The following is a 24690-nucleotide window of genomic DNA, read 5'->3' on the forward strand; positions in this document are numbered from 1 at the left end:
GGCACATAAAAGACACCATTTCGAGCGTGGCCGTTTTCGTGCGGGTGACACGTAAAAGCACCCACTACACTCTCTGAGTGGTTGGCGTTAGGAAGGGCATCCAGCTGTAGAAACTCTGCCAAATTAGATTGGAGCCTGGTGTTGCCATCCGGTTTCACCAGTCCTCAGTCAAATCGTCCAACCCATGCTAGCATGGAAAGCGGACGTTAAACGATGATGATGATGATGATGATATAAAGCAGAAGAGATGGCTTACTTTTTCTAGATAAAATAGATATTCTTATAATGTGGAGTATATAATCTCTCTACTGTTTAATTAGTTTGTAAATTCTGGGATTTCTTCTTACTTTCCAGGTTTCTCGAATTCGGAATAGGTATGTCTCAGTGAATGGTTATTCATTCTTAGCACCAGAATGTCAGCAACAATCTTCAGTAGAACCATGTCCTGCCACAGATGTCTATCAATTAGGCTTAATGACTTTACTGGTAATATACTTTTTCTCTCTTCTAACCCTCATAGCAATTTGTTTTACTTCACTTTTGATATCTTAAGATATTTTTTTTAAAAACTTTGCCTTGATAACTCTTTTTTTCTGTCTAATTGTGTGTAACATATTTATATACATTTACACCACTTGCTTTATAGTTGTTTATCTTAGCCTGGTAGATTTTTTTTTTTTTTCCAAAGTTGGTCTGACATGACCTCATTTAGCACTACCACTGGGCTGTTAAGTACCTTGAATTGTGTTTATTCTGTTGCAAGTATTTAAACTAGACTCTTTGTTTCTTCCTTGGACTAAATTTTCCTGAATACATTGATATACAAATGTTCAAGCTGGATATCAGATATACCAATATCACTGGTCTGAGGGACACTGACTGAAAAATATTCAGGCTTATCACTCACTGTCACTAGTCTGGAAGACATTGACTTTGAAAGTAAAATAATGTTCTACTCTTAAATAAATGACATTCTTCTAATGTCCTTTGTTTTTAAATATTTATTTTATTTTTTCAGTGGCATGATCCAGAAAACAAACTTTCTAGTCTTACTGATTTATCAGAAACAGATTTTGTGAGTATATTTTGTTGATATATTTTTACAAAAATGTAGCCGCTAGCTCCTCAATTATTTTGTTATTTAGCTTACTTCACTTTTGTTTCCATGAATCAAAACAATGTCTTTAGGTGAGCCATACTCTAATGGTTTATCTTATTACATAACAATCTCCTCATTTTCTTTGTCAGTACTTCCATACTTGTCTGGATTGCTCTCTCTCTTTCTCTCTCTCTCTCTCTCATTCCTACAGTTTTTTAAACACTTACCATTTCCTACTTCTAATTCCATACTGCATTACTTCCATAAAATCAGCATTCTTTATTTATCTATATTGTCTCAGAATCTTTTTACTTCGATCATTCCCAACAGGTTATATTGCCACACTTAGCTTTTGTTTAATTGTAATTAAATTACAAAAGCTCTCTTTTGAACAATTATTCCAATTTGTCATTGGTCATTGATTATTTTGATTGCTAAATAGTAATTATTGCTTGTTGACAACTCAGTATTGCTTAGTGAATGCAAAGAAAGAAAGAAAATGACATACAAGTTAGAAATCTTATATTCTACAATATACTTTTAGATGTGTGTAGTGGGTGTAGCCTAGGAAATTAACCTCAGTGTATTACAGGTATTCATATATTTGACTGCAGAGAGATGGGAAACGAAATTTACCTTGTTGAGATTGAAAGTCAAGATAAATACATATGAAACTGAATTATGTCATTTTCTGCACTCTCATCCCCTCCATTACCCCTCAACATTATAATCATCATTTTAATAGCCACTTTTATGCTTGCATCAGTCAGGTGCAGTTTATTGAGGCAGATTTTCTACAGCTGGATGCCTTTCGTGTTAGCAACCCTTATTATCTTGACTGTTTTCCAAGCAAGGAAATAATTCCCCATAGCCTGACGTTCTCGCAGAATATTGGAAATGAATGATACTGCTTGTATGACAGTGATACTCATTTTCAGACAAGGAGACAGACACACAAACACACATACACAATGGGCTTTTTTCAGCTTCCATCCACCAACACATACAAGGTTTTGGTTGACCTGGGGCTATTGTAGAAAGCTGGAACCATGTGGTTGTAAATGGATTTTTTTTTTTCGAAAAACAAAACATAAACATCTATGAAGAATATATTCTATGAGATTCCTGTAAAATGTTGTAAATTCTTGTTTTAAATAATTTATGAATTTTCTTTTCAGCCAACTCCTGTGAAGCTTTTCCTCCAGTATTGTCTTCGAGAAGATCCTCGTATGAGAGTATCAGTCAATCAATTATTGGCCTCTGAATATCTTAACTTGCAGATTAATGAAACTCCAGCAGACTCTCACGAATCACAAACAAATTCAAAGTAAATATTTTATAATGTTTTTTTAATGCAAAGTGATATTAACCATTATAAAGGCACTGCTTCAACATAGTCAAAACAAATTAAAGGATCAAAAGCACCAGTTTTAGACTGAAAAAAAAAAGGAGCCAGCTCAACAGTGGGGCTTGTTTCTCTTTTCAGTCTCAAAGTGATGATTATATGTCTGTTTTATATATTTTGGAAAAGGTACAAGATGTTTGGAATACTTTCTTGTCTAACTCTTTAGCATCCAGATTACTCTGTCTAATGTCATGCTTATTTATTCACATTGTTTTGAATTAATCATGCATTATTTGGTAGCTTCAAAATTTTGTTTGTTTTTAGAATGACATTGTAGGATAAGTGTGAGAGGCCAGATCTGGCCAGTTTGAACATAAAACAAGTAGAAAATTCAACTCAGAAATGGCTTGTTTAAATACTAAAGGGTTAAACTGATTCTATTTTCATTTGATGACCTAATTCTAAAGTTTATTAATGAAACCACAAAACCATTTATAAGCCAAATAGTTTCTACATGCTATTTAGTGTACAAATCTTCTGGCATTGCCTCTAACTTTTAGATAGCAATGCCTATATCTGAGTGAATGAGAGGATGTGTTTGTGTTACAAATCGATAAACATTGATGAAATGGCAGTGTTTCATTTGACTTGTCATAAGAACATCATGATTGTATGAGGTTTTGGGCTATACTGTTCTATGCTAATTTATTGCATGTTGATGCACATCAGTATTCAGTTACATCAGCCTCAGCACTTTATTTTATCAACCTTGGAAGGATTAAATGTTAAAGGTTGCCCTTAAGATATAACTTGAGAATGTAAGGAGCCAGAAGAAGCATCTCAAGGCATTTTTCCCAATGTTCTAACAATTCTGCTAATGTATCAACCTGTTATAGACTGAAAATATTTAGGGAAATATTTACATGAATGTAAAATATTTCCTGTTGGTTTTAGTTATTAATTTAAATTTGAGAAAAATATATTTTGTTTAAAAAATTGGTAGGCAAATTTACTGTAGGATTACTGAATATTTAACTTCATGTTCAAGTATTACTTAATTTATATTATTATAAACCTTTTTTCCACTTTGTTGTATAAATAAATACCAAACATTTTCTCTTTATAGCTCACCTTGTTCATCTCCTCAAGAAAGTCCTGTACAACTGAATTCTTCTTTATCCGGTTTAGTCCATCCTGATAACTACAACTCACCCACAGAGGACAATGGCTGTAAACAAGCATCTATTTCATCTGATGACTCTATAGTAACAAGTATCTATGAAAACCTGCAGTCTCCTGTTTCCAATGTTGTACAGCAGCTTTCTAAAATGATGCAACTTTCAGATTTGTATTCAAATTGTCATCAATCTCCTATTGATCTGAGTTCATTACAATTTGATAATCTTCAAGCGATGTCTGACCAAGCCACAAACCAAATGAACATGGCACAGATGTCATTTCACCAAATGAGTGAAGTTGGTGACAACACTTCTGCTGGTTCTAATCTGCTTAACAATACAACCCATGAGGAATTTTTCGATGGTTCAATCGCAGATTGTGGTTTGAACTCAACTCCACCTCTCACTCCTATGCCAGCAGACTTTACTCAAACAACTTCCTTCTCACATTCAGATAGTAGTGGAAATTCTTGCTCTTTTTCAAACACGCCCAATCTTGAAGATGGACTTTGCCATGACAGTAATCATCTTGATAATGAAGATAGTAGTTTATTACAAAATAGAGACTCTACTCAAATTCAACCTCAAGATACGCTCTCTCCAACATCCCCTTTGCCACATCTTGACACAGCTTGTATAGGTGAGTAAATTAAACTTCTGACCAGAAATCTTTTTAGTAGTGGCACAGTTATAGTTTTGAAGTGCCAAGAAGTTCACTTACCATTGTCTACCTCCATTACTATCTTTTACTTTTCACAACCCTCTCACAATTTCTACCATCATACTCTAGTTACCTTCAGTCAAGAATCTTGGTTCTTTTATCATTGCTTTCTCTTCTATTCATTTTTTTTTGTTTAGTTCCAAGAAATTCACTTTCCATTGTCTACTTCCGTTACTATCTCTTACTTTCCCCAACACTCTCACCCCTGTCACAATTTCTACCATCATACTCTTGTTACCTTCACTCAAGAATCCTGGTTCCTTTAACATTGCTTTCTCTTCTATTCAGCCCCTTGATCATATGGCTTTGAGTAAATAAACACTTCATTGAGTAGTGAGGACTCTTTAGTTTTGCAGATATAGAGTAACCTCACTAATGGTGGTGCCATGATAAAATGTATCTTGAGTGCTTTTAACAGTCTATGTTATTTTAAGGTCTCTGGTCTAAGGATAACAGCATGCTACTAGTCGAAGGGGCCACAAAAATGTCCATGAGTGATGCAATTTCATATTTGGCTACTAAACTATTTTAAAAAACAGATGGGTGGAAAACAGTTATTTTAAGAGGCACTGTACAGCACCTTGGGCAAGTGTTTATCTTCACATGTTACATAAAATATCTATTTTACAATAACACTGTCAGTTGTTTGCTGTCAGGGCACTGCATTCTTCCAAAATTTGCTAACACTACCTTCTACACATCTTTGCTTCCTTTCCTCTTTATGACTTCTGTACTTTTCACTTTTATTTTTGTGTACTGTGTATGTACTTTTGGCTTTTGTTTCTGTCTTTCTTTTATTGACTTATTCCCATTTTTTGTCCCACTTTTTACCCATTTCCAATTAGTTATATTATATCAGAGATCTGTGCTCATTATTATTTTAACAACGAAATGACATTTTAAATTTTCAGACCCAGACCCCCTCATATCTCATATTAGTGGAATTTTGTAGCCTAGTTCATAAACTGTTTCCTTAAATCATAGACTTGTTTTTGTCTTTAATATTTTTATTGTTAACTTTTCTACTTGAAGGTGCTGTGTCTGCTCAGGAACAATGTAGTCCACCTATAAATGTTCAAAATCTTCAGAATTCTATTTCTCAAGTAAATTCCTCACTACTTTCACAAGTGGAGCCTAACCAGATTAGTGGCTGAATTAACATTACAATGAAGATCTTATGCATCTGGTGTAAACAATACAGGGTATTAGATCTGGACATCTGGCAAAATATTATATGGAACATTATAGGAATTTAATTTTGTTCCAGTTACTTTCAAAACAGCTTCTTTTAACTCAAATGAGTTTAAAGGAACTTTCACTTTTTTTTCTTAAATCTAATTTCTTTTATTTCAATTTCTTTTTTAATAAAAATTTTTTTTCATTTGTAAATATTCTTAATTTATTTTTTTATATTTTACTTAATTTTTTTAAAACTAGTTATTTCAATTACCATAATAAAAATATAATTTCCTGTGTGCTTTACTCAGCTCACCTTCCATTGTTTTTTTAATCCATTGTCATGATGAGGAAATATTTCAATGTTTATCATTAAAGCAATAAAGACAAGGATAAATCTCTGACTCAAATAGACAAATCCATAACTGTTGTGAAACGAAGATATAATTGTCATATAGACAAATTTATGACTCAAAAAGATAAATATATGACTTTCATAAATACAACAAGTCTACAAATGTCATAAGCAAAGCCATAAGTTATGACTGACATGAAGACAAACTTATGACTGTCATACACAATGACAGATCTATAACTTATTTAAATTTGATCTCAAATTATTTTCTCATGGTTTTTCTGTTTTTTTAAGAATACTCATTAGTTTTGAAGGTTATTCAAGTTGTGCATTTAACTGAACTATTTGTTCATTGAATTAGAGCAGTACTCTGCAACCTTTTTTTACTTGCAGCACACATATTCTTTTCAAAATTCAGCAGCACACCTGAACTGAAAATATAACTAAAAGTATAAGGGAAAAAAAATTATATTTAGGTTACACTGCAGCACACCTAGCATCGTCTCATGACATGCCGGTTGCAGAGCTCTGAATTAGAGTGTGTATGGCTAAGTATTCCTCGGACACATGTAATTTTAATGTTAGACAGAATCAGCATGAAACTTCACCAGTTCTGGTGCAATGGAAAAAGTACCCATTGCATTTTGTATAATGGTTGGCATTAGGAAGGGCATCCTGCTTTAGAAACAATGCTAAAACAGACATTGGAACACTATGCAGTCATGTGTGCAGTTGTGGCTAAAAGTTTGGAACATAGGTCTGAAAATTAGAATTTCATATATCTGAATTGAATTGAACTTGGACATAATTTTAATTTTAAAAACAATGTTCCAAACAGGATTTTCAGAGTGATACGCAAGTGGGGGTGCTTTCATTTCATATTACCAGCAGCCGTTCCTCCCAGAAGAAGCATCATGATTTTTAAAAGCATTAAATCCAGCTGTTGATTTTTCTTCTCAAACTAAAAGTTCTAACAAGCATGAGTTTCTAGGAGAGTGCAGTTTCATCAGCATTGTATACTCATTCAGCTATGTAGCCTCCTTCAGCTATCAACTTTTTTTTCAGTTGCTCAGGATTAGTAGCAGCCTCTGTATCAGCACTGACAGCTTCACCAGTCATTATTATGATGTGCAAATTTGAGTGTTTCAACCTTGAAAAGATTTCCCATAAGTTTTACTTTCCTTTTTCTACAAATTGTCATACAAACTTTTGGCTTTTTTAAAAACCATTTTGTTTATTGCCTTTCATCCTGTCTAGGATCAGTAAATATAGTAGCAGTTTGCTTCTAGGATGTCAGTTCTCTCTCTTTCTAGTTATAATGAGCTGTGTTTAAATCTAGACAGGGAGGGATCCCAACAGGTTTAAAAATTACTCAAAACTTGCATTAATGGCACATCTACAACTGGGGGTGTAATACACACACGTAACTAAATCTGACACTCACAAACTTTTCTGTAAAATATTTACTGTTTCGTTTCCTGCAAAACTCCAATGCAATTCTCACCAGTTTTTCATCCCATTAATAAAAACAATAGACAATATTAGAGATAGAAAAATGTTTTATTCAGTTGTATTTGCTTGCCAAGATTTTTGTACACTAGTTCCACAGATACAGCTTCTGGACAGTTGAAGAAATGGGACTTAGAACAACTTTATGGTCAGTTAGTAGATTAGATGTCTCCAATATTTGTAACAACAGCAGGAAATGGTGAAGAGATCAAATATTCCTAGTTATTCATGTAAAATGGTACATTTACAAGTGAAATCATTCAGTTATTGAGCATTTTCTCTCATTTGTTCCAAATTGTTGTGACAGTTTCTAAATTATTGCTTCCTTGCAGAATGCTGTGACACAACTTGAAATTTAAAACTAACATTTCATAGAGTATTGTGCAATTACAAGGTTCATTTATAAAACTGCATCTTCATAAATTATCTGTATCCTAGATTAATTATATTTAAAAATTTGCACATATTTCTTAAATGCCAAAAAGTTGCATTTAGACATTACTAATGATATTTTAAAATTTCTAAAAATGAGGTTTTCTTGTCTAAATTGATTTCAATCAAAGTATAGAAAGAATGCCATGTATTTTGATGGATATTAACTGTCAAATTCTAATGTAAATGATTTTAAGCAATATAGTTTTAATTTTCGAAATTGCTACATACAAATATTTGATTGAACACCAAAGACTTATGAAAGTAATGTTCAGTGTGTATAAAAAAATCATATGAAACCAAATAATTTAATGATATTTGTATGTATATCATCTGATTTATAATTTTTTTTAAAAACAGTGATTGAGTAAAAACATTGTTTAAACTTCTTTGATAAGCTTCATTTGTTTTCTAGAACTCACACGAAATTTATTGATTAGATATTCCACATGAAGCAGAGTGTATTGCTTGATTTGTCAATATAAATCACAGCTTTGTTTTGTGTATTTTTCTATATTTTAGAGGATCATCATTGTCATTAAAAGAATAAATTATTATTTGACCCATCCGTAAGAGCTACTACAAACAATTAAAAAAAAATATTTTGCTTCAGTGCGTATTGGAAATAATATAATGTCTATTGCTGTAGGAATTGGAGTTATTTTACTTTATTGCACTTCAAACTTAAACCACTTAAAATGGATTAAGATTTTTTGATTATTAAAAATAATAAAATAAAAAAGAAATCTGAGAATACAAGCCAATGACTGGTTTAAACATTCAATGAAATCTCGATTGTAAATATGAATCTTTCATTATTTTTTTACAGTTGGGTCATCTTAAATATCAGTCCAACATTAGACAACGAAGAGGATCATTTTTGTTCATACAGTTGGTGTGACCCACTCACTTTAAGATTCAGCCAACTTTGAACCAACCACAAAATGGTTTACAAGCCATCTCCTTTCATAGCAGTCCTAATTAGTAGCTTCTATTATCTTTTTTGTTCACTCAAGAAATCTTTAGCCATTTCTGGCACCACTAGAGATCAACAATTGTCTACATCTTATCATTCTGGAACTGGCAAGTAAGGTAAGGCAAAGAAATAGTAAGGACTCTGACAACATCCCCACTTTGGTCGTGTATGGTGATTAACCTTTAAAGGAAGACATTTTTGGGCGGGGGCGAAAATATATTGAATGTTATCATCTCCCTATTTTATATTTTGGAGAAATGTTGGGACAAAAAGGAAAGAATTTTTAATGACAATTGTTTTAGTCATGCAAGGCACTTTGTTTTGTTTTTTTTGTTGTTTTTATATTTTTGATTTAATGTGTTTCTTTCCTTTCTAGAACTGTTATTCCAGTTACAAAAGAAAATAGAACAGGGAGAAATGATCGCAAAAAAGCATGCAAAAATAACTTTTCAACATCTGGACGGATTGTTTTATCACCAACATTAACTTTATATCTATTTAGTTTCCCAGGTTTGGCTGTTTCTTACTGTCAGGAGAACTAATCAATCTTTTATTATATATGTTAGAAATTATTATTATTATTTGCTAGAGATATAAGCCTTTTCAAAATTGTATGGTTACAATCTTAAAATATTTTCACAATTTTAGCTCAGATTATGACAGTCTCTTTGAATGGATGCTGAAACCATGATGAATAAATATTTTATTCATGGTTTTTCAAAAAATTATTCTGTTAGCATTAATTATAAATATGTGTGAGTTTGTTTATATAAAGCAAATTAGAATAGTTAACTCACAATCACTTTCCCTAGAAATCATAAAATGGAGTTGTTTCCAATGAATTGCTAGTATAGTATACAATAGTTTTATAGTGTTGATATTAAAGATCAAAATATGCTAGCAGAAAGAATCAGTGATATGAAGTCAAACATTTTTTATTTATCTATAGCTAATATTTTATTATTTTGATTAGAAAACTTATAACTCTCTCTCAACTCATTAATTTAAAGCATCTTTAAAATAAAATGTTTACATCATTACAGATTAAAAATGTCATAATTTTGCTAGTAGTTGCAACAATTTTAACAACTGTTTTCATCCTATATTTCATACAGCTTTAATTCTCAAACTGTTCAATAGCTTTTTTGTGTTTTGCCTTTTTAATTTTAATAATTTTTTTTTACATTAGTCTCAATAGTCGTCTTACAGTTTCTAACCATTGTTTAAAATTTCTTAATTTTTGACCTAAAAATAGTAATTTGTTGAAATAATCCAGACTGTAAAGATCATTAGTTTTTTTTCTATTTTTTTTTTAAAAACATTGATCAATAAGTTGTCTTTTAGAAATCACCTGTAAAATATGTTAGATCCCATGTAGTAATGTTTATTCAGAAGAACATTTCTCGAAATTTAGTAGATTAAACCAAAAATCCTTCTTATGTTAAAACAATACTCAAGGATCATAATCTTCAAATATGCTGTTTAGCTAGCTTTTACCGCTAGTTGCAAGATGTGTGTGTGTTTGCAGAAAACATCAGATTAACCAGGTGTGTATATAGGTGCAGGTGTGGCTGTGTGGTAAGAAGCTTGCTTCCCAACCACATGGTTCTGGGTTCAGTCCCCCTGCATGGCACCTTGGGCAAGTGTTGTCTTCTATAGCCTCAGGCTGACCAGTCTTGTGAGTGAATTTGGCAGATGGAAACTGAAATAAGCCTGTCGTGTATGTGTGTATATATATATATATATAGTTGAAATTTACAGAAAAGCAAAAGATGGGGCAGGTGTATGAACAACAAATTGGTGTATTAGATTGATGCTCAGGAAAAAAGGCTTGAAAAGTAAGTCCTGGGGTTGATTTGTTCAGCTAAAACCCTTCAAGATGAGGCCCAACATAGCAGCAGTCAAATGACTGAAAGATGTGTGTGTGTGTGTGTGTGTGTATTTATGTATGCTTTAGGTTGTCAGATAAATACATTCACTTTTTTTTTCTACTTATCTTAATCCTAATTTTTCATCAAGTTTTAATAAACTAGTCAGTAATGTATTATTGACTGTGAGAATAGGTAATGAAAAATAAAGATAAAATAAATGGGAAAAAAAAACCCAAATTAATCCGACAACCTTATGTGTGTGTATATTTGTGTATATATACACCTGATTAATTTATTTGTTTTTGGCAAATAAAAATCCTGTAAAAACAACCCTCCTTTCAGTGCAGCCATTTGGGAAATCTAACAGTAAATATTAAAGTAGTTTGGTGATCAAAACAAATAGAAAATTTTGGAAAAAAAAAAAATGACTAGAATAATTGTTGATAGTTGTGATAGTCAACCATTGTCCAACAATAAGGCTGGCCATTGCCTCAGTCATTATAGCGAATAAATGCCATAATTACACTTGTATCTTTGGTACTATGAGGTGTCTGCACATATATGTGTGTATGCGTGTGTGTGTGTGTCTACTGGATTTTTTTACCATCGTCCACTTAAACTTCCCATGTCCACTCTTGGATTGTTCATCCATGCAGTAGCCTCGTTTTCCTGAAACGAGTTGTTTGAGTTTATTGCTGTCGATGCCGTCATTGCTGTTGTCGTAAGTTGGGGTTTCATGTGATTCAACTCTGACAAAAGAAGATTGTACAATAGAATTACCAAAAAATAAAATAAGTTTTTAAAAAGATGGGATTTTGAAGGATTGTAACATTCATAACGGAAGTGAATGGTATAAATTTTGGTAAGAAATTCAATTAAAATAGACTATTTAAAAACTTTTAGAAACAAAGTAAAATGTTAATAAATAGGTCCTTTTATCAGTTTGGTTTGTTAGGAAAATTCATTTGTATTTTTCCATTTATTTTAATCCTTTTTGTTTTTTTCTTGAATGAACATGAAAAATATTTTTATCGTATTTTGTGGTGCTCTATTCTTCCTCTACAACTTTTGACTAGGGCTAAACAACTATGATGCCAACCATTATCTATTCTGTCATTCATTCTACTATGTTGTTGAACAATATGGACTGCTCTAACTTCGAGGTTCAACCATTATCATTAGGAAGGGGTTCCAGCAGTGAATAACTTTATCTAGATGTCTATAGATGTGTCTCACATGTAAAAACTACCGAAGCCATGATGATATTTGTATTTTTTATTTTCATTGTATAGTCTGAAGAGAAAGGACAGCAGCCTTGCCCAGTTTTTAGGGTCTCCGAAACTGGTGGGAGCTTTAAATTGTCCCCAAACTGGGAATTTGGCCTGAACACAATGGAGCAAACCCTGCTAAAGGTAGCCTAGGACCAGGTGGTCGTGACTTATAAAAACAGTAGAAATCATCACAAAAGAATAAACTCACCTGTAATAGCCAGCAACATTTTCTTGCGTGCTCCAAAAGTGGAGATACCCAGCATGCGTAAGTCATTGTCATTCATTGTTCTAAAAGTAGGAAGATCAATCTGAAAAATTAAAAGTTCTGGGTTAGAATTGGATTTTTCTCAGTCTGTGAGTATTTTATCATTTTGTTATAAACTCACTTTAAGTTAACAACTAAAGACCAATAGCTAGATACTTTCCAATTATCAACAACCAATTTTTTTTATTTATGAAAAGATTAGTAAATTACACTCATGAGACAGGTGTTATAGTTGATCAGTAGACTTTCAAAATAACTATCATGATCTCATGGAGAAAAGTATCAGTAAAATTCTTCTGGTAAAGGACTCAGAACTGGGGGGCAAAAATGTAGAAAAAAAATTTAATGTTTTGAACAAAAAGTTCTTTCACCCTATTCCTTCTCCATGAGGTAGGCAGACTTTTGGAATAGCTATTACTATCATCTATTACACCCAGCTCACAAGTATAATAATTTACTAATCCTTCAGTAAATAAAAAATTGTCTGTTGATAATAGGAAAGTACCACCCTTTGATTATAGAGACAGAATGTAAGAGTCCATGATTGAGAATCCCAAGGAAATATTTTTAATACTGTTTTAAGGGTAGATGAAGATGTAAAACCTAATGTCCTCTGTCCCTATGAGGAACAGTGATCCTAGATATTATTAGTTTTGTAAGACATTGTATCAGATACAAGTTGATTCAAGCTTAGCCTGTGTCATGAACCAGGGATTAGCTCTGTTTCAAGGTCTATAAGTGAATGAGATTGCAACAATCCCACTGGAACAGGACACTAGTCAGTTGCAGAGTTAACTTCCCAGCTATTGCTGGAACTCATTTACTGTTGAGTGGCCTGGAGCAACATGAAATGAAGTGTTTTGCTCAATAACACTGCACAGCCTGATCTGGAAATTGAAACCACAACCGTATGATTGAGAGTGCAACACCTAAACCACCAGGTCACATGCCTTCAATGATATCAACAGAAGAATGTAAAGTCAGTTGAATGCAACATTAGAATGGTGTCTCTCTACTGGCATTGCACTGTCCTTAATAAATATAATTCTTCATGAATCTGTCTATTTAACAGAAACAGCACTTGTGTGGAAGAACAGCTCACATCATTAAGTTGATTCGATACTGTATAATTTTTAGTGTTGATCATGAATACTCCTTATAGTATTCCAACAGAGTAAGAAGAAACGATTTCAAAGTACCTTCCATTGATTCTCATCATAATAGTGGTTTCCATTGGCATCACAAAGCTAATAATAATAAATCAGACAACACGGAGAGATTTAGAGATTCAAGTCAGAAATATTATCTCTTAAGACTGACATTTTGATTCATTTCATATTCATCAGAGGAGTTTTTTAAAGCATAAACTAGAAATAGTAATGTATCAGTGTGGTTGAGTAGACCTATATTAACATAGATAAGCCAGTAATGTATGTTGAGGCTTTACCCAGCAATGGCTTAGTAAAAAATTAATTGGCATGGAATATCCTTGTTATTGGCAGAGTAAACATTATAAAGGAACCTCTAAATGTTTGCTCTATGATCTTAAAAATAGGAAGGGTAATATTATGATAATGTATTCCTCGAGAGCCCTAAAAAGATTGTGTGGTCATACCTGGATTGTCTTTAATCATAGGTCTACTTGATCAAATATGACCGAAGACTAAACAACGACTCCAGTTGTGGTATACGTCTGAGGAAGACGTGTTACTTGCTTAGTGCCAGGTCATCTGTCACAGCAGATGTATGAGCAAAGACATTTGTTACACATTATAGATTGTATTATTCCTGAATGGTCGTTTGATGTAATTTCTTGCAGATTAAACTACAAATTGCTGTTACTCATCATCATCATCATCGTTTAACGTCCGCTTTCCATGCTAGCATCGGTTGGACGATTTGACTGAGGACTGGTGGACCAGGTGGCTACAATCTGATTTGGCAGAGTTTCTAAAGCTGGATGCCCTTCCTAACACCAACCACTCCGAGTGTGTAGTGGGTGCTGGAAATTTCAATACAGATCAGAGATTTGAGTTAAGCCTCTGTTTATTTCCATTGCCATTTCATATCTTAATAAAAAGACACAGACTAACAAGCTAATTGGAAATCATCTACACGAAAATAGTTTTAGCATTATTACCTCCACCTTAGCGGCGGTATTGTTTTCAGTTGTGTTTGTTTGTTAGTCCATGAACAAGATATCTCAAGAACTGCTGGATGGATTCTGATGAAACTTTCAGGGATGTTTGGCCTCATGACTGGCATGAACTAATTAGATTTTGGGATCGATCCAGTACTGGACAAGGATTCTGGATTATTTTTACTTAATTTTTGAGAGCGGTTGGGTTCATTTTTAGTATTCTCATTTGTAAGAGCAGTTGAGTTTATTTCAGATATTCTCATTTTAAAAATCATCTCTGGCTAATCGTTGAGAGGACTTTGGTGTTACCTTGGCAGAGGTTTGTGCTCTCTGAGTGTTCTTGTTAATATTTAGAATTAATAGTGGTGAACTGGCAGAATCATTAGTACACCGGACAAAATGCTTAGCTGCATTTTATCCATCTTTATGTTCTGAGTTCAAGTTCTGCTGAAGTTGACTTTGCCTTTTATCCTTTCAGGGTCAATAAAATAAGTACCAGTTGAATATTGGGGTCAGTGTAATTGACTTAATCCCTTAACCTGAAATTGATGTGTATCAAAATTTGAAACCAATATTTAGAATTAAATGGTAATATATTATCAACATATTTCTTTTCACTAAAAAGTGTTCTCTTTTAAACTGAGGGAAGAATTTGTATCTATGTCTGTACACAGGCAGAAGACCCAACATTGTAAATAATAGGGAGTTGTTGGGATGGATATTGAAATAATGGTTTTGATGTATTTATTTGTTCTCTCAAACTGTGTAATGTTAGGAGAGAGAGAGAACCCCCACTTCCGTTGATATGTTCTTTGTTAATCTTCAAGTCCATTATTTATTACCAAACTGCATTAGAAACTTAGTTTTTCGTTACCTCTTGCTGCTGAAAAATATCTGTATATTTGCCAAGTCCTAATTTGCTGAATAACTCAGCCAGATCTGTTTCAGATGACCAAGCCAATACCTTTGTGGGGAGAGTTGCACTATCTGCATGGTTGCTATTACTTAGACCAAATTCAACTGAAAAATAAACATGGAAAAGAAATTAAGTGAATATATACAAAAACACGTGCAGACACACACACATGTATATACATTTATTTTTTATGCTAGCATGAATTAGATAAGTATATTATTTAAGGCATTGCTTTATAGCTGGATGCTCTTTCTGTCACTAAAGTTTACCTGCGTCTCAAGTAAGGGATCTCGAGTAAGTTATCAAAGGAGCAAAGTTGATGGACAGCTTGTTGACAATAGCATCAACCCATAACTGAGGGATATTCAAAGATGGGCAAATGTAAACAAATGCACAGACAAACACACATGCTTGTACATTCTCTCTCTCTCTCTCACACACACATTTGTTTCTGTTTACCAAATCCACTAACAAGGCTTTGGTCAGCCCAAAGCTCTTAGTAGTATGCACTTGTCTAAGATTCTGTACAATAGGACTGAACCCTGAAAATGACTTTTCTTATCAAGAACTGCAAAGCTGAAAACATTTTCGAGCTCTCTGTTTTCATCTTTAATTTTAACAACATCCACAAGGAGTTTTAATGATGGATAAACTTTTCACTGCATCATTCATTATGTGTTACAGCAAAGAGTGTGACGTGAAGGACCAGGTTAGCAAAAATAAGTATTCTACTAGAACTACATAAAAGTGAATTTCACCTTATGCATTATAGACATAATGAATTACTAAAATTCTACTGTCTTAAACTATGTGAGTGTGTGTGCGCACACTGCACACATAGAAATCTTTATGTATGTATATTATGGTCAATAAAAACGAGGGAAGATTATAGGAGGAATACTTTGCTACTGTTAGCCTATGTCAACATGGGAAAATAAACATTAAAATGATGAGAATAATGGGTTGTATTTATCAACCATTTTTGCTTGCATAATTAATACAACTACAATAATAGGATGAAGTAAAATTAAAACTTACATCTCTTTTTAGGACTGGAATATTCCCACAATGGTGTGGGCATTTGAGTATTTAAAGCTTTTGTAGAATCCTTCCAAGGATCGCGATTAACTTCTGGAAAATCTGTCACATTTTGCTATGAAAAGAAAGAAAGCTTCTGTCTAGTCTAATCATACGAAGAGATGGAACAAATTTTGATAAGTTTAAACCACAAAATAAATTGTTTTTTAATTAATTGATTGAACATTTGAAAACATTTTTTTTTTCAAGTCTGGAAAAGAAAAATAAACAAAAAATATGAAATGTTGCAATTTCTTTTTATTGTACCATTATTTGTAGATTATGTCAATATACCAGTTATCATGATTTCTAAAATGGGGTCTGGTTATTCTAATAGAATGTAAGGCATGCTGAAGGTGATAGTTATATCTTGTCTGGCTACTCCTACATAGTAAAGTAGGTTTATCTACCTTATTTCACCCACCCTCAGCTACAATGAGCCCTCAACTTCTGATAGGAGCACAATCATGACATACAATAAGTCTTGAACTTTTAAAAATCTGGCAAAGGTCCAGTCGTCTCTAGAGAGGACTGGACTTTGCCAGACGGTTTTTCCAGAAAGAGACAGAAACAAACAGTTGGGTGGGTGGGGGTGAGGGGTTGGTAAAAACAATCCCAGTACTGAGCTGGTGCTTTATTGACCTGAAAGGAAGGAAGGAAGGAAGGGAAGAAGGAAAAATTTATCACACCAAATTTGAATTGAGAGTAGATGGAACTGGAGTAACTATCACAAGGTATTGTATCTGGATGCTCTAGCGACTCTGCCAGTTTACCACATATAATGACAATATATGACTAAATTCAGAATTAATACAATTTCTATTTAATCTTTCTTCATTTCTTTCATTGATTTCAGCCACTAAAATAGAGGCCATACTGAGCTGGTTACAAGGTTTTTAGTTGATTATACTGACACTAATACTTTTTCTGGCACTTAGTGGATCTGATAAGGGACAAAAAATCTAGTTAACATTAGTATAAAGGGACATGACTTTATACGGAACTAAACTGTATTTTTGTTCACTGCATTCCCTTCATCTCTGACTGTCTACCAAATTTCACTTATAAGGAAACCATTCATCTCAGACCATGGTAGACGACAGTTACCTCAGGTACTATGCAGAAGGATTATACTCAGAACAAAGGAGCTGCAAAATTAACATTGTAACCATGTGGCTATATAAAAATAAGATATTAGAAATTTACTTGTTAATTAGATTAAATGTGAGACAAGCCTTCCTTATTATTTTTACTATTATCGTGTGTGTGTATATATCATCATCATCGTTTAACGTCCGCTTTCCATGCTAGCATGGGTTGGACGATTTGACTGAGGACTGGTGAAACCGGATGGCAACACCAGGCTCCAGTCTGATTTGGCAGAGTTTCTACAGCTGGATGCCCTTCCTAACGCCAACCACTCAGAGAGTATAGTGGGTGCTTTTACGTGTCACCCGCACGAAAACGGCCACGCTCGAAATGGTGTCTTTTATGTGCCACCCGCACAAGCCAGTCCAGGGGCACTGGCAACGATCTCGCTCGAAAACCCTACAGGAGCCAGTCAGGCGGTACTGGCAACGGCCACGCTATATATATATATATATATATAGGTTGGTGGATTAGCAGAGTCATTAGAGTGTCAAGCTGCCTTGTAGTAATTATGGCCTTTTATGAGTTGAACATTTATAGATCAATGTTCACAAAAAGACCTGGTCAGAGTGCATGTTCTGGAAGAGAAAGACAGGTCAAATGTTTCATTTGTTTGTATGTGTGTGAACACAGCATGGCTGCCAGGGAGAGGAAAGAGAAAGATAGGTGGATGGAAGGAGTATGTAGTTGAGAAGCTGTTGCTGTAGTGATATAAGAAAAAGAGAGGAAACTGCATAAGAGTAGTTTTATTAATAGAACTGAAGAGAAACAATTAGAAAGTAATTAAATAATTAATTATATAAAAAGCAATTAAAGTAGACCTACTTGGTAGGGAGGAGTTATGAGATTATAGTCACTGTAGTTTGATGTGCTTTGTCCAAGACGATTCCGAATAACTGATTCTGGTAAAGACTTTGAGAATCCCATGCCAGACCAAGTGTTGGTTGGAACCCTAGACTCGCCAACTGGTTTCTTTTGCATTGCTAATAAAAAATAGAAGAAGAAACAGGATCATGAAAGACAGCAGGCTCTCATTTGAAGTTATATTTGGGTTTAACAGATTTTAACTAATAACTGTTTATCATAGTTTTAAAACAGGTACACCAAATCCTTGCATGATGTTAGATGTGACTTGCCTAAAACAAAACAAAACAAAGAAACCCCATGCTAGCATGGAAAATCACATACAATCCCCCAAAAGACAATGATACTGATGAAAAAAAAAACTTAGGTTTAAAATTTTCTGACTCTTCAAGGTTACAGTCATCACAACATGTTTACTCTTTCATACTAAGAAATAAGAAATTCATTCTTGAAAAACATGTAGCATTTATTCACCATCTTTCCTACAACAACCTTGAGTACCTTTTTGAATTCCATATATCTAACACCAGTGGATATGCTTGCAAAATCAAAAAACAATACAGCACCTATGACTTTTGGAATCATTTTTTCATGCTGGATATTGCTGAAGCATGAAATAAAATACCTGCACTAGTTGTTAGCTGTTGGGGCACTACATCTTTCAAAACTTTTATGGTTCCTGAAACTCACCAACAGTACCCCTGATGCTACCCACCCCCACACTTTTGTGTGTGGTAACTTCAGTGAGAATGTGTAGAAAGGCGGGTACTATTCTGAATGAACAAATTTTAAGGGGAACAATTAACTATTTACTATTCTAGTAACAAAAAATCAAAAATAGAAAAGAGATAACCACAAATTTTAAATTAAGTTAAATATGGAATATAGCGGGGATTAAGTTTAATCTTTAAGAAAATAGTGACAACTTTGGGAATGTTTCGGTGGAGCTACTAAAGTAAGATTACAAAATGATAGAACAACCAGAGATGTAGGATTTTTGCAAATGAATACAGAACGACATAAATAAATAGCGAAGTCAAGGAAAACAACTCTTTGCAGTTAAATTATTTCCCTTAGTATTTCTTTTTCACTATAATCCTGGCCATGTGTAAATTATTGAAGCACAATCATAACTATATAAACAAATTGTTTTTAAGTAAGGCCTGTAGGGTGAGAGTCTGGAGTTAAAATAGGTAAAATATTTTTAATACTTTTTCATTAACTTTTCCCAGTGAAATGAATTTAATGTCATATTTTAAAAATTTATAAAGACTTCTTTCAAAGAGCTCACTTTCACATATGACCTTCTTTGAAAGTGTTCCATACTCGTTACCAAGACCTTTTCTAAAACTAAAGCTTCATTTCTATATGTAATTTCTGATGTTATACAGTTTGTCTTGTCCAGTGGTGAGTTTATTAGGTATCAGAGCTATATATATATATATATATGTATGTATATAAATTTAAATAATAAGGGTGAAAAATTGAATATTAATTTGATTAATATCAATTTAAAACCAGTGGCCTAGCATATTGAAAAAGTCTGAAGATTCAGAAAAATTATATTACATACATATAAGAGGGATGACCACTAAGTGAACATCCATTTTCCTAGAAGTAGACCACCTATGGTCTGACCACTGATGGAAACTGCAGTGTTGTTCATCAGAAAATCATTTCTTAGTGGTCAGACCATAGGTGGTCTACTTCTAGCAAAATGGATGTCAACTTAGTGGTCATCTCTCTTATATGTGTTTGTGTGCATATATATATATATATATATATATACACACACACACACATACACACGCACTTTATTAGAAAGCAGCAAAGATATCACAAAAACTGTTACTCAGAGTTTCACGTTCCTGTGATGTTTTTAAAACGGGAATGTGAAACTCTGAGTAACAGTTCTTGTGATATTTTTGCTGCTTTTTAATAAAGCATATTACTCTACCTCTGGTATTTGAGTACTATTTTTTCTACCATGTTTTGCATTTATGTGCTTACTCTGGTGCGTGTGTGTGTGTGTGGTCTTTAAGGTAGTGAATTGACAGAGTTGTTAGCATGTTGAGCAAAATGCTTAGTGACAATTCGCCCATATTTACATTCTAAGTTCAAATTCTGTCAAGGTTGATTTTGCATTTTAACCTTTCAGAGTTGATGAAATATACCAGTTAAGCACTGGGGTCAATGTAATTAACTCATTCTATCTCATGAAATTTCAGGCTTTGTGCCTATAGTAGAAAGGATATATTTGAGCTTTTGTCTGACAAGTACAAAACATGGATTCAAATTTTTCCAGAGATGAATATCTGATTTTATGGAGGGGTTTCATAGTTTTTCCAATGATTGTTTATCTGAAGTTCTTTTGTATGGTGTTTTCCAATGAGAAGTCTTTTAAGTGGGAGACTCCTACTAATTTTATCAATGTTATAATATTAATAACAGTTTTATGGACAAGTTTATATATAGAATCTATATAGTCTCTGCCTCTTGTGTTCACACGTGTGTGAGTACGTGCATGTGTGTGTGAGTGCGAGCATGTGTGTGAGTGAATGCATGAGAGAGAGAGAGAAAGAAAGAGGGAGAGAATGAAAAAGATATATGTTAATGAAAATAAATGTTTGAATTGCAAAGTCATTTTTTTTTTTAGGCATGAACTGAAAAATGAAGTATTGCAAATTTCTTTACCTTTCGTAGCTAATAACTTCCTGTGTTCATAATCAACATCAGTTGTTTGTTGAAGACTAGAGTTATTTGGAAAGAAACCATTACCACTTGTGGCACATTTCTTCCTTTCACTTCCTGGGGCCCATTTATCAGATCCTTCAGAGTCATTGCCAGATTCAGATGATCGTTCACTACTGAAATTAAAATCAGTTTAAGTAAACAAGTCAGAATTTACTTTGAAAAAACACAACATTAGTTTTTCTGAGGGAAGATTTGAAGGAAGACTTAATGCCATCATCATTACTTAACATCCACTTTTCTATGCTTTCATGGGTGATACAGAATTTATTGAGGTTGATTTTTCTATGACTGGATGCCTTTCCTGTCACCAAACCTCACATGTTTCCAAAGCAAAGTAATAATTTCTCATGGCCAGACATACTTTCCATGGAAGACTAGAAACAAACAACCTTATTTGTATGACAATGCTACATCCATCAAGGCAGGGAACTTGAGTATGAAAAGTTCACCATCTGTGGCTCCAAGAAGTTTCAATCATCAGTGATCAGTAGAGATCATGACTACTCAATATTTCAACAAGGGATACGGTCATGAGGAGGAAATGGAGCACAGAGCACCACAAGCTGTATAACAAAGATCGGTTCATTGAAAGTAGACATATAAGAAATATTCAATAGACATAGTAGCTGAGTCTGTTGGTAGGTTTACTACTTACTGAAGAGAGGATGCTAGTTCTCCATTTGAAATTGTTGTCTGCAACTTGGCCATGGGTGACGATGGTTTACCAAGGTCAAGTAAGCCCAAAGTTAGGTCATTGTTAAACATGTTGTTGAATTTACTGGAATACTGGAAATCAGCTGGAATAGAAAATTTGTATTATATTATATTACATACACACATACATTATTTTAGGTAGTTGTTGGTTATGGCCAATCAGCAATATAGGCAACTTATCAGATGCTGGAGAAGTGTTGGAAAAGGCAGTCAAGCTAGTATTTATGACTGGTTATGCTGACCACTTATTGGTAGGATTACAGCAGTTGCCAGATATTGAGGCCATAGCAGTGGTTAGAGTGGGACAGAGTGCAATGAGATAGAAAATGTGAGCAATGAGGGCCAGTTAGAGGGAAGGGGACAAGTACAAACATTTAAACCAGCTATATGAGGTCCAAATATTTTACCTGTTTAATGAACAAACCAGCCAGATCTGGCCTCTCGCACCTGCCCTATAATATCATTCTAGAACAAACCATCACACCATCGAAATCTTAAAGCTATGAGATAATGCATGATTAATTCAAAATAATGTGAATAAAGCTTTACATTTGACAATAATCTGACTGCTAAAGGTTTAAGATGTCACAGTCCTTACTATGATCGGATATTGTAAGGAGTTCAAGCCTAAGTTGATGTGCAACTAATGTAACCAGGCAAGTCATATAGCAAGCCATTGTAGCCTGAGAAAGGAAATGTGGTAGAGGGAAGGGGGATTAGTGTGCTGGTAGCTACTTCGTCAACTGCTTATGGTGAAAGTCCCAGTAGTGGAGAGCACAACAAGAGCCTTGATTGGTACAAGTTGCATGATCACTCTAGTGACTTAATTGCTGGTGGAATGAGCAGCATAAGGGTGGTTGTTGAGAGAAAGGTTCAGTGTAAGGATACCAGTACCATAAAATTGATGGTACAGGAGTGCAGTTGACAGTCAAGGTGATTGGCCAACTGGGAGTATGAAACTATTTCCATTGTTCACTCTTTTCCATTACATATATGTATGAACCAATCAAGAAAAAACCTTACATGGTAACTAGACCTGCATGAAACACCCACTAAATTTCCCTTAAAGCACACCTTACTGTCTTATGAAAGAAAACATTGGACAATGTAGCATTGGCTATATCAACACACAGAATGGTCACAGAATTTCTTTATAACATAGGTCTATTAAACCAGGATTGAACTGTGACTAAACAGCAATCTAAGGAGATGAGAGAAGTTGTCATGACCTCAACAAGACTTAAAGGGTGCTCTCAGACCTAATTTGTCTCCGTTCGTTCACTAATTACTTTACAGAGTGTACCAGGAAGGCATTTTATCATCACACTAGCATGAGTTAAAGTCATTTTGTGCCTAAAGCTAAAGAGTTTTCTCTATTTTGTGGTGTCTCTTTTCGTTCAAGGTAACATGATCAAGAGTATGAATAGTGAACCATATATGAAGGAGGATGTTTTAACCTACAGAATAGTAGATAGAAGAATAGAATGACAAGCTAAAAGATATTTCTTCAAAGGAATAGAAATAAAGCTTACTTGGAATATCACAATGATTTTGAAGTGGAGTTGGTGATATATTTTCATTAGGGTTTTGATTACCTTCAAAGAGAAGAAACAAAATATTATTTAGTGAAATCCTTTCAAAAAAATCCCAAATATTGCAAAACTGCAAGTATTGACATATGTAAAAATTTAAATTAAAAAAAATAAAGATGCTTGATAAAGAGCAGGCATGGCTGTGTGTAAGAAGTTTACTTCCAAATCACATAATTCGAAATTCAGTCCCATGTGTCACATTAGGCAAATGTCTTCTACTATAACCTTAGGCCAACCAAAGCCTTGTAAATGGATTTGATAGGTGGAAACTGAAAGAAGCCTGTCGTGTGTGTGTGTGTCTTTGTGTCCCCCACCACCACCACCACTTAACTGGTTTTGGTTTGTCTACATCCCCATAACTTAAGAGACCAATAGAATAAGTATCAGGCTTTAAAAATAAATACTAGAGTTGATTCATTTGACTAAAACCCTTCAAAATGGTACCCTAACATGACCACAGTCCAAAGATTGAAACAGGTTAAAGAAATAAAGGTTATAAAAAAAAACAAAAAGAACCTGCTAGAAACTAGCCAACTTTCTTTTAAATAACATTCTACTGTGTTAAAAATAAAGGGAACACTGAATAATATAGTCCATTGCTTGAAAAAAAAAACAAACAAAGACGGGACAGTCATGGTTGGAATGCTCTTTGTAGGTCACTGGTTCAAATGGAACATCTTCAATAACAACCACCACCACCACAGGACAGACCATAATAGATTACTGTTTACCTTGATCTGTATTAGTAGATATGGTTGGAATAGTTTGAGATGCTGAGCCATTGGTTTGGTTAGAATATCCTTTATGGAGACCATTGCACTGTGAGGAGAATATATCTAATGGTGAAGGTATGGAGGCTTGACTACCTGTATTGATTACCATCATACGATGACCGTACACACCTGGTGGAGACAAAACTGGAAATATTAAAGCAATGTAAATGGAGAAATTATAATGTTGTCAGTAATTACAGCGGGTAAGGAATATAACAAGATACACTTAGCAATGTAGAATCAGGTGGAAAAATGTATGTTTATTAAATGTTTGGACTTTTGCAAGCAATATTGAAAGATTAAATATCAAACTGAAACATCAAAATTCTTAAGTACTGAAATTCTTAACATGTAGGCACAAGAGTGGCTGTATGGTAAGTAGCTTGCTTACCAACCACATGGTCACGGGTTCAGTCCCACTGCGTGGCACCTTGGGCAAGTGTCTTCTACTATAGCCTTGGTCCAACCAAAGCCTTGTGAGTGGATTTGGTAGATGGAAACTGGAAGAAGTCC

The 24690-nt window shown here is 33.9% G+C and overlaps 2 protein-coding genes across 8 annotated transcripts in view; one reads left to right on the forward strand and one right to left on the reverse strand.

The window, feature by feature from the left end:
- Positions 1-5829, forward strand: part of LOC106878746 (serine/threonine-protein kinase 31) — a 49287-nt gene extending 43458 nt beyond the window's left edge. Inside the window, exons 24-28 of the mRNA XM_014928062.2 lie at positions 355-486; positions 1019-1075; positions 2278-2426; positions 3571-4262; positions 5376-5829. Coding sequence (XP_014783548.1) covers positions 355-486; positions 1019-1075; positions 2278-2426; positions 3571-4262; positions 5376-5497 — 1152 coding nt within the window. The 3' untranslated portion in view covers positions 5498-5829. The remainder of the gene's footprint in view (positions 1-354; positions 487-1018; positions 1076-2277; positions 2427-3570; positions 4263-5375) is intronic.
- Positions 5830-7415: 1586 nt separating this feature from the next.
- The window catches only part of LOC106878747 (protein bicaudal C homolog 1-B), a 245189-nt gene continuing 227914 nt past the window's right edge, over positions 7416-24690 (reverse strand). For 5 of the 7 annotated variants that reach the window (XM_052968360.1, XM_052968363.1, XM_014928064.2 and 2 more), the window contains 9 exons: positions 24136-24321; positions 23345-23407; positions 21754-21895; positions 21039-21211; positions 18306-18463; positions 16293-16407; positions 15213-15358; positions 12142-12241; positions 7416-11411 (listed from right to left, as the gene is read on the reverse strand). In XM_052968360.1, coding sequence (XP_052824320.1) covers positions 11263-11411; positions 12142-12241; positions 15213-15358; positions 16293-16407; positions 18306-18463; positions 21039-21211; positions 21754-21895; positions 23345-23407; positions 24136-24321 — 1232 coding nt within the window. In that variant the 3' untranslated portion in view covers positions 7416-11262. The remainder of the gene's footprint in view (positions 11412-12141; positions 12242-15212; positions 15359-16292; positions 16408-18305; positions 18464-21038; positions 21212-21753; positions 21896-23344; positions 23408-24135; positions 24322-24690) is intronic. The other 2 variants (XM_052968361.1, XM_052968362.1) reach the window with 2 other exon arrangements.

The sequence above is a fragment of the Octopus bimaculoides genome, chromosome 5 (assembly GCF_001194135.2).
Source record: "Octopus bimaculoides isolate UCB-OBI-ISO-001 chromosome 5, ASM119413v2, whole genome shotgun sequence".
NCBI lineage: Eukaryota > Metazoa > Mollusca > Cephalopoda > Octopoda > Octopodidae > Octopus > Octopus bimaculoides.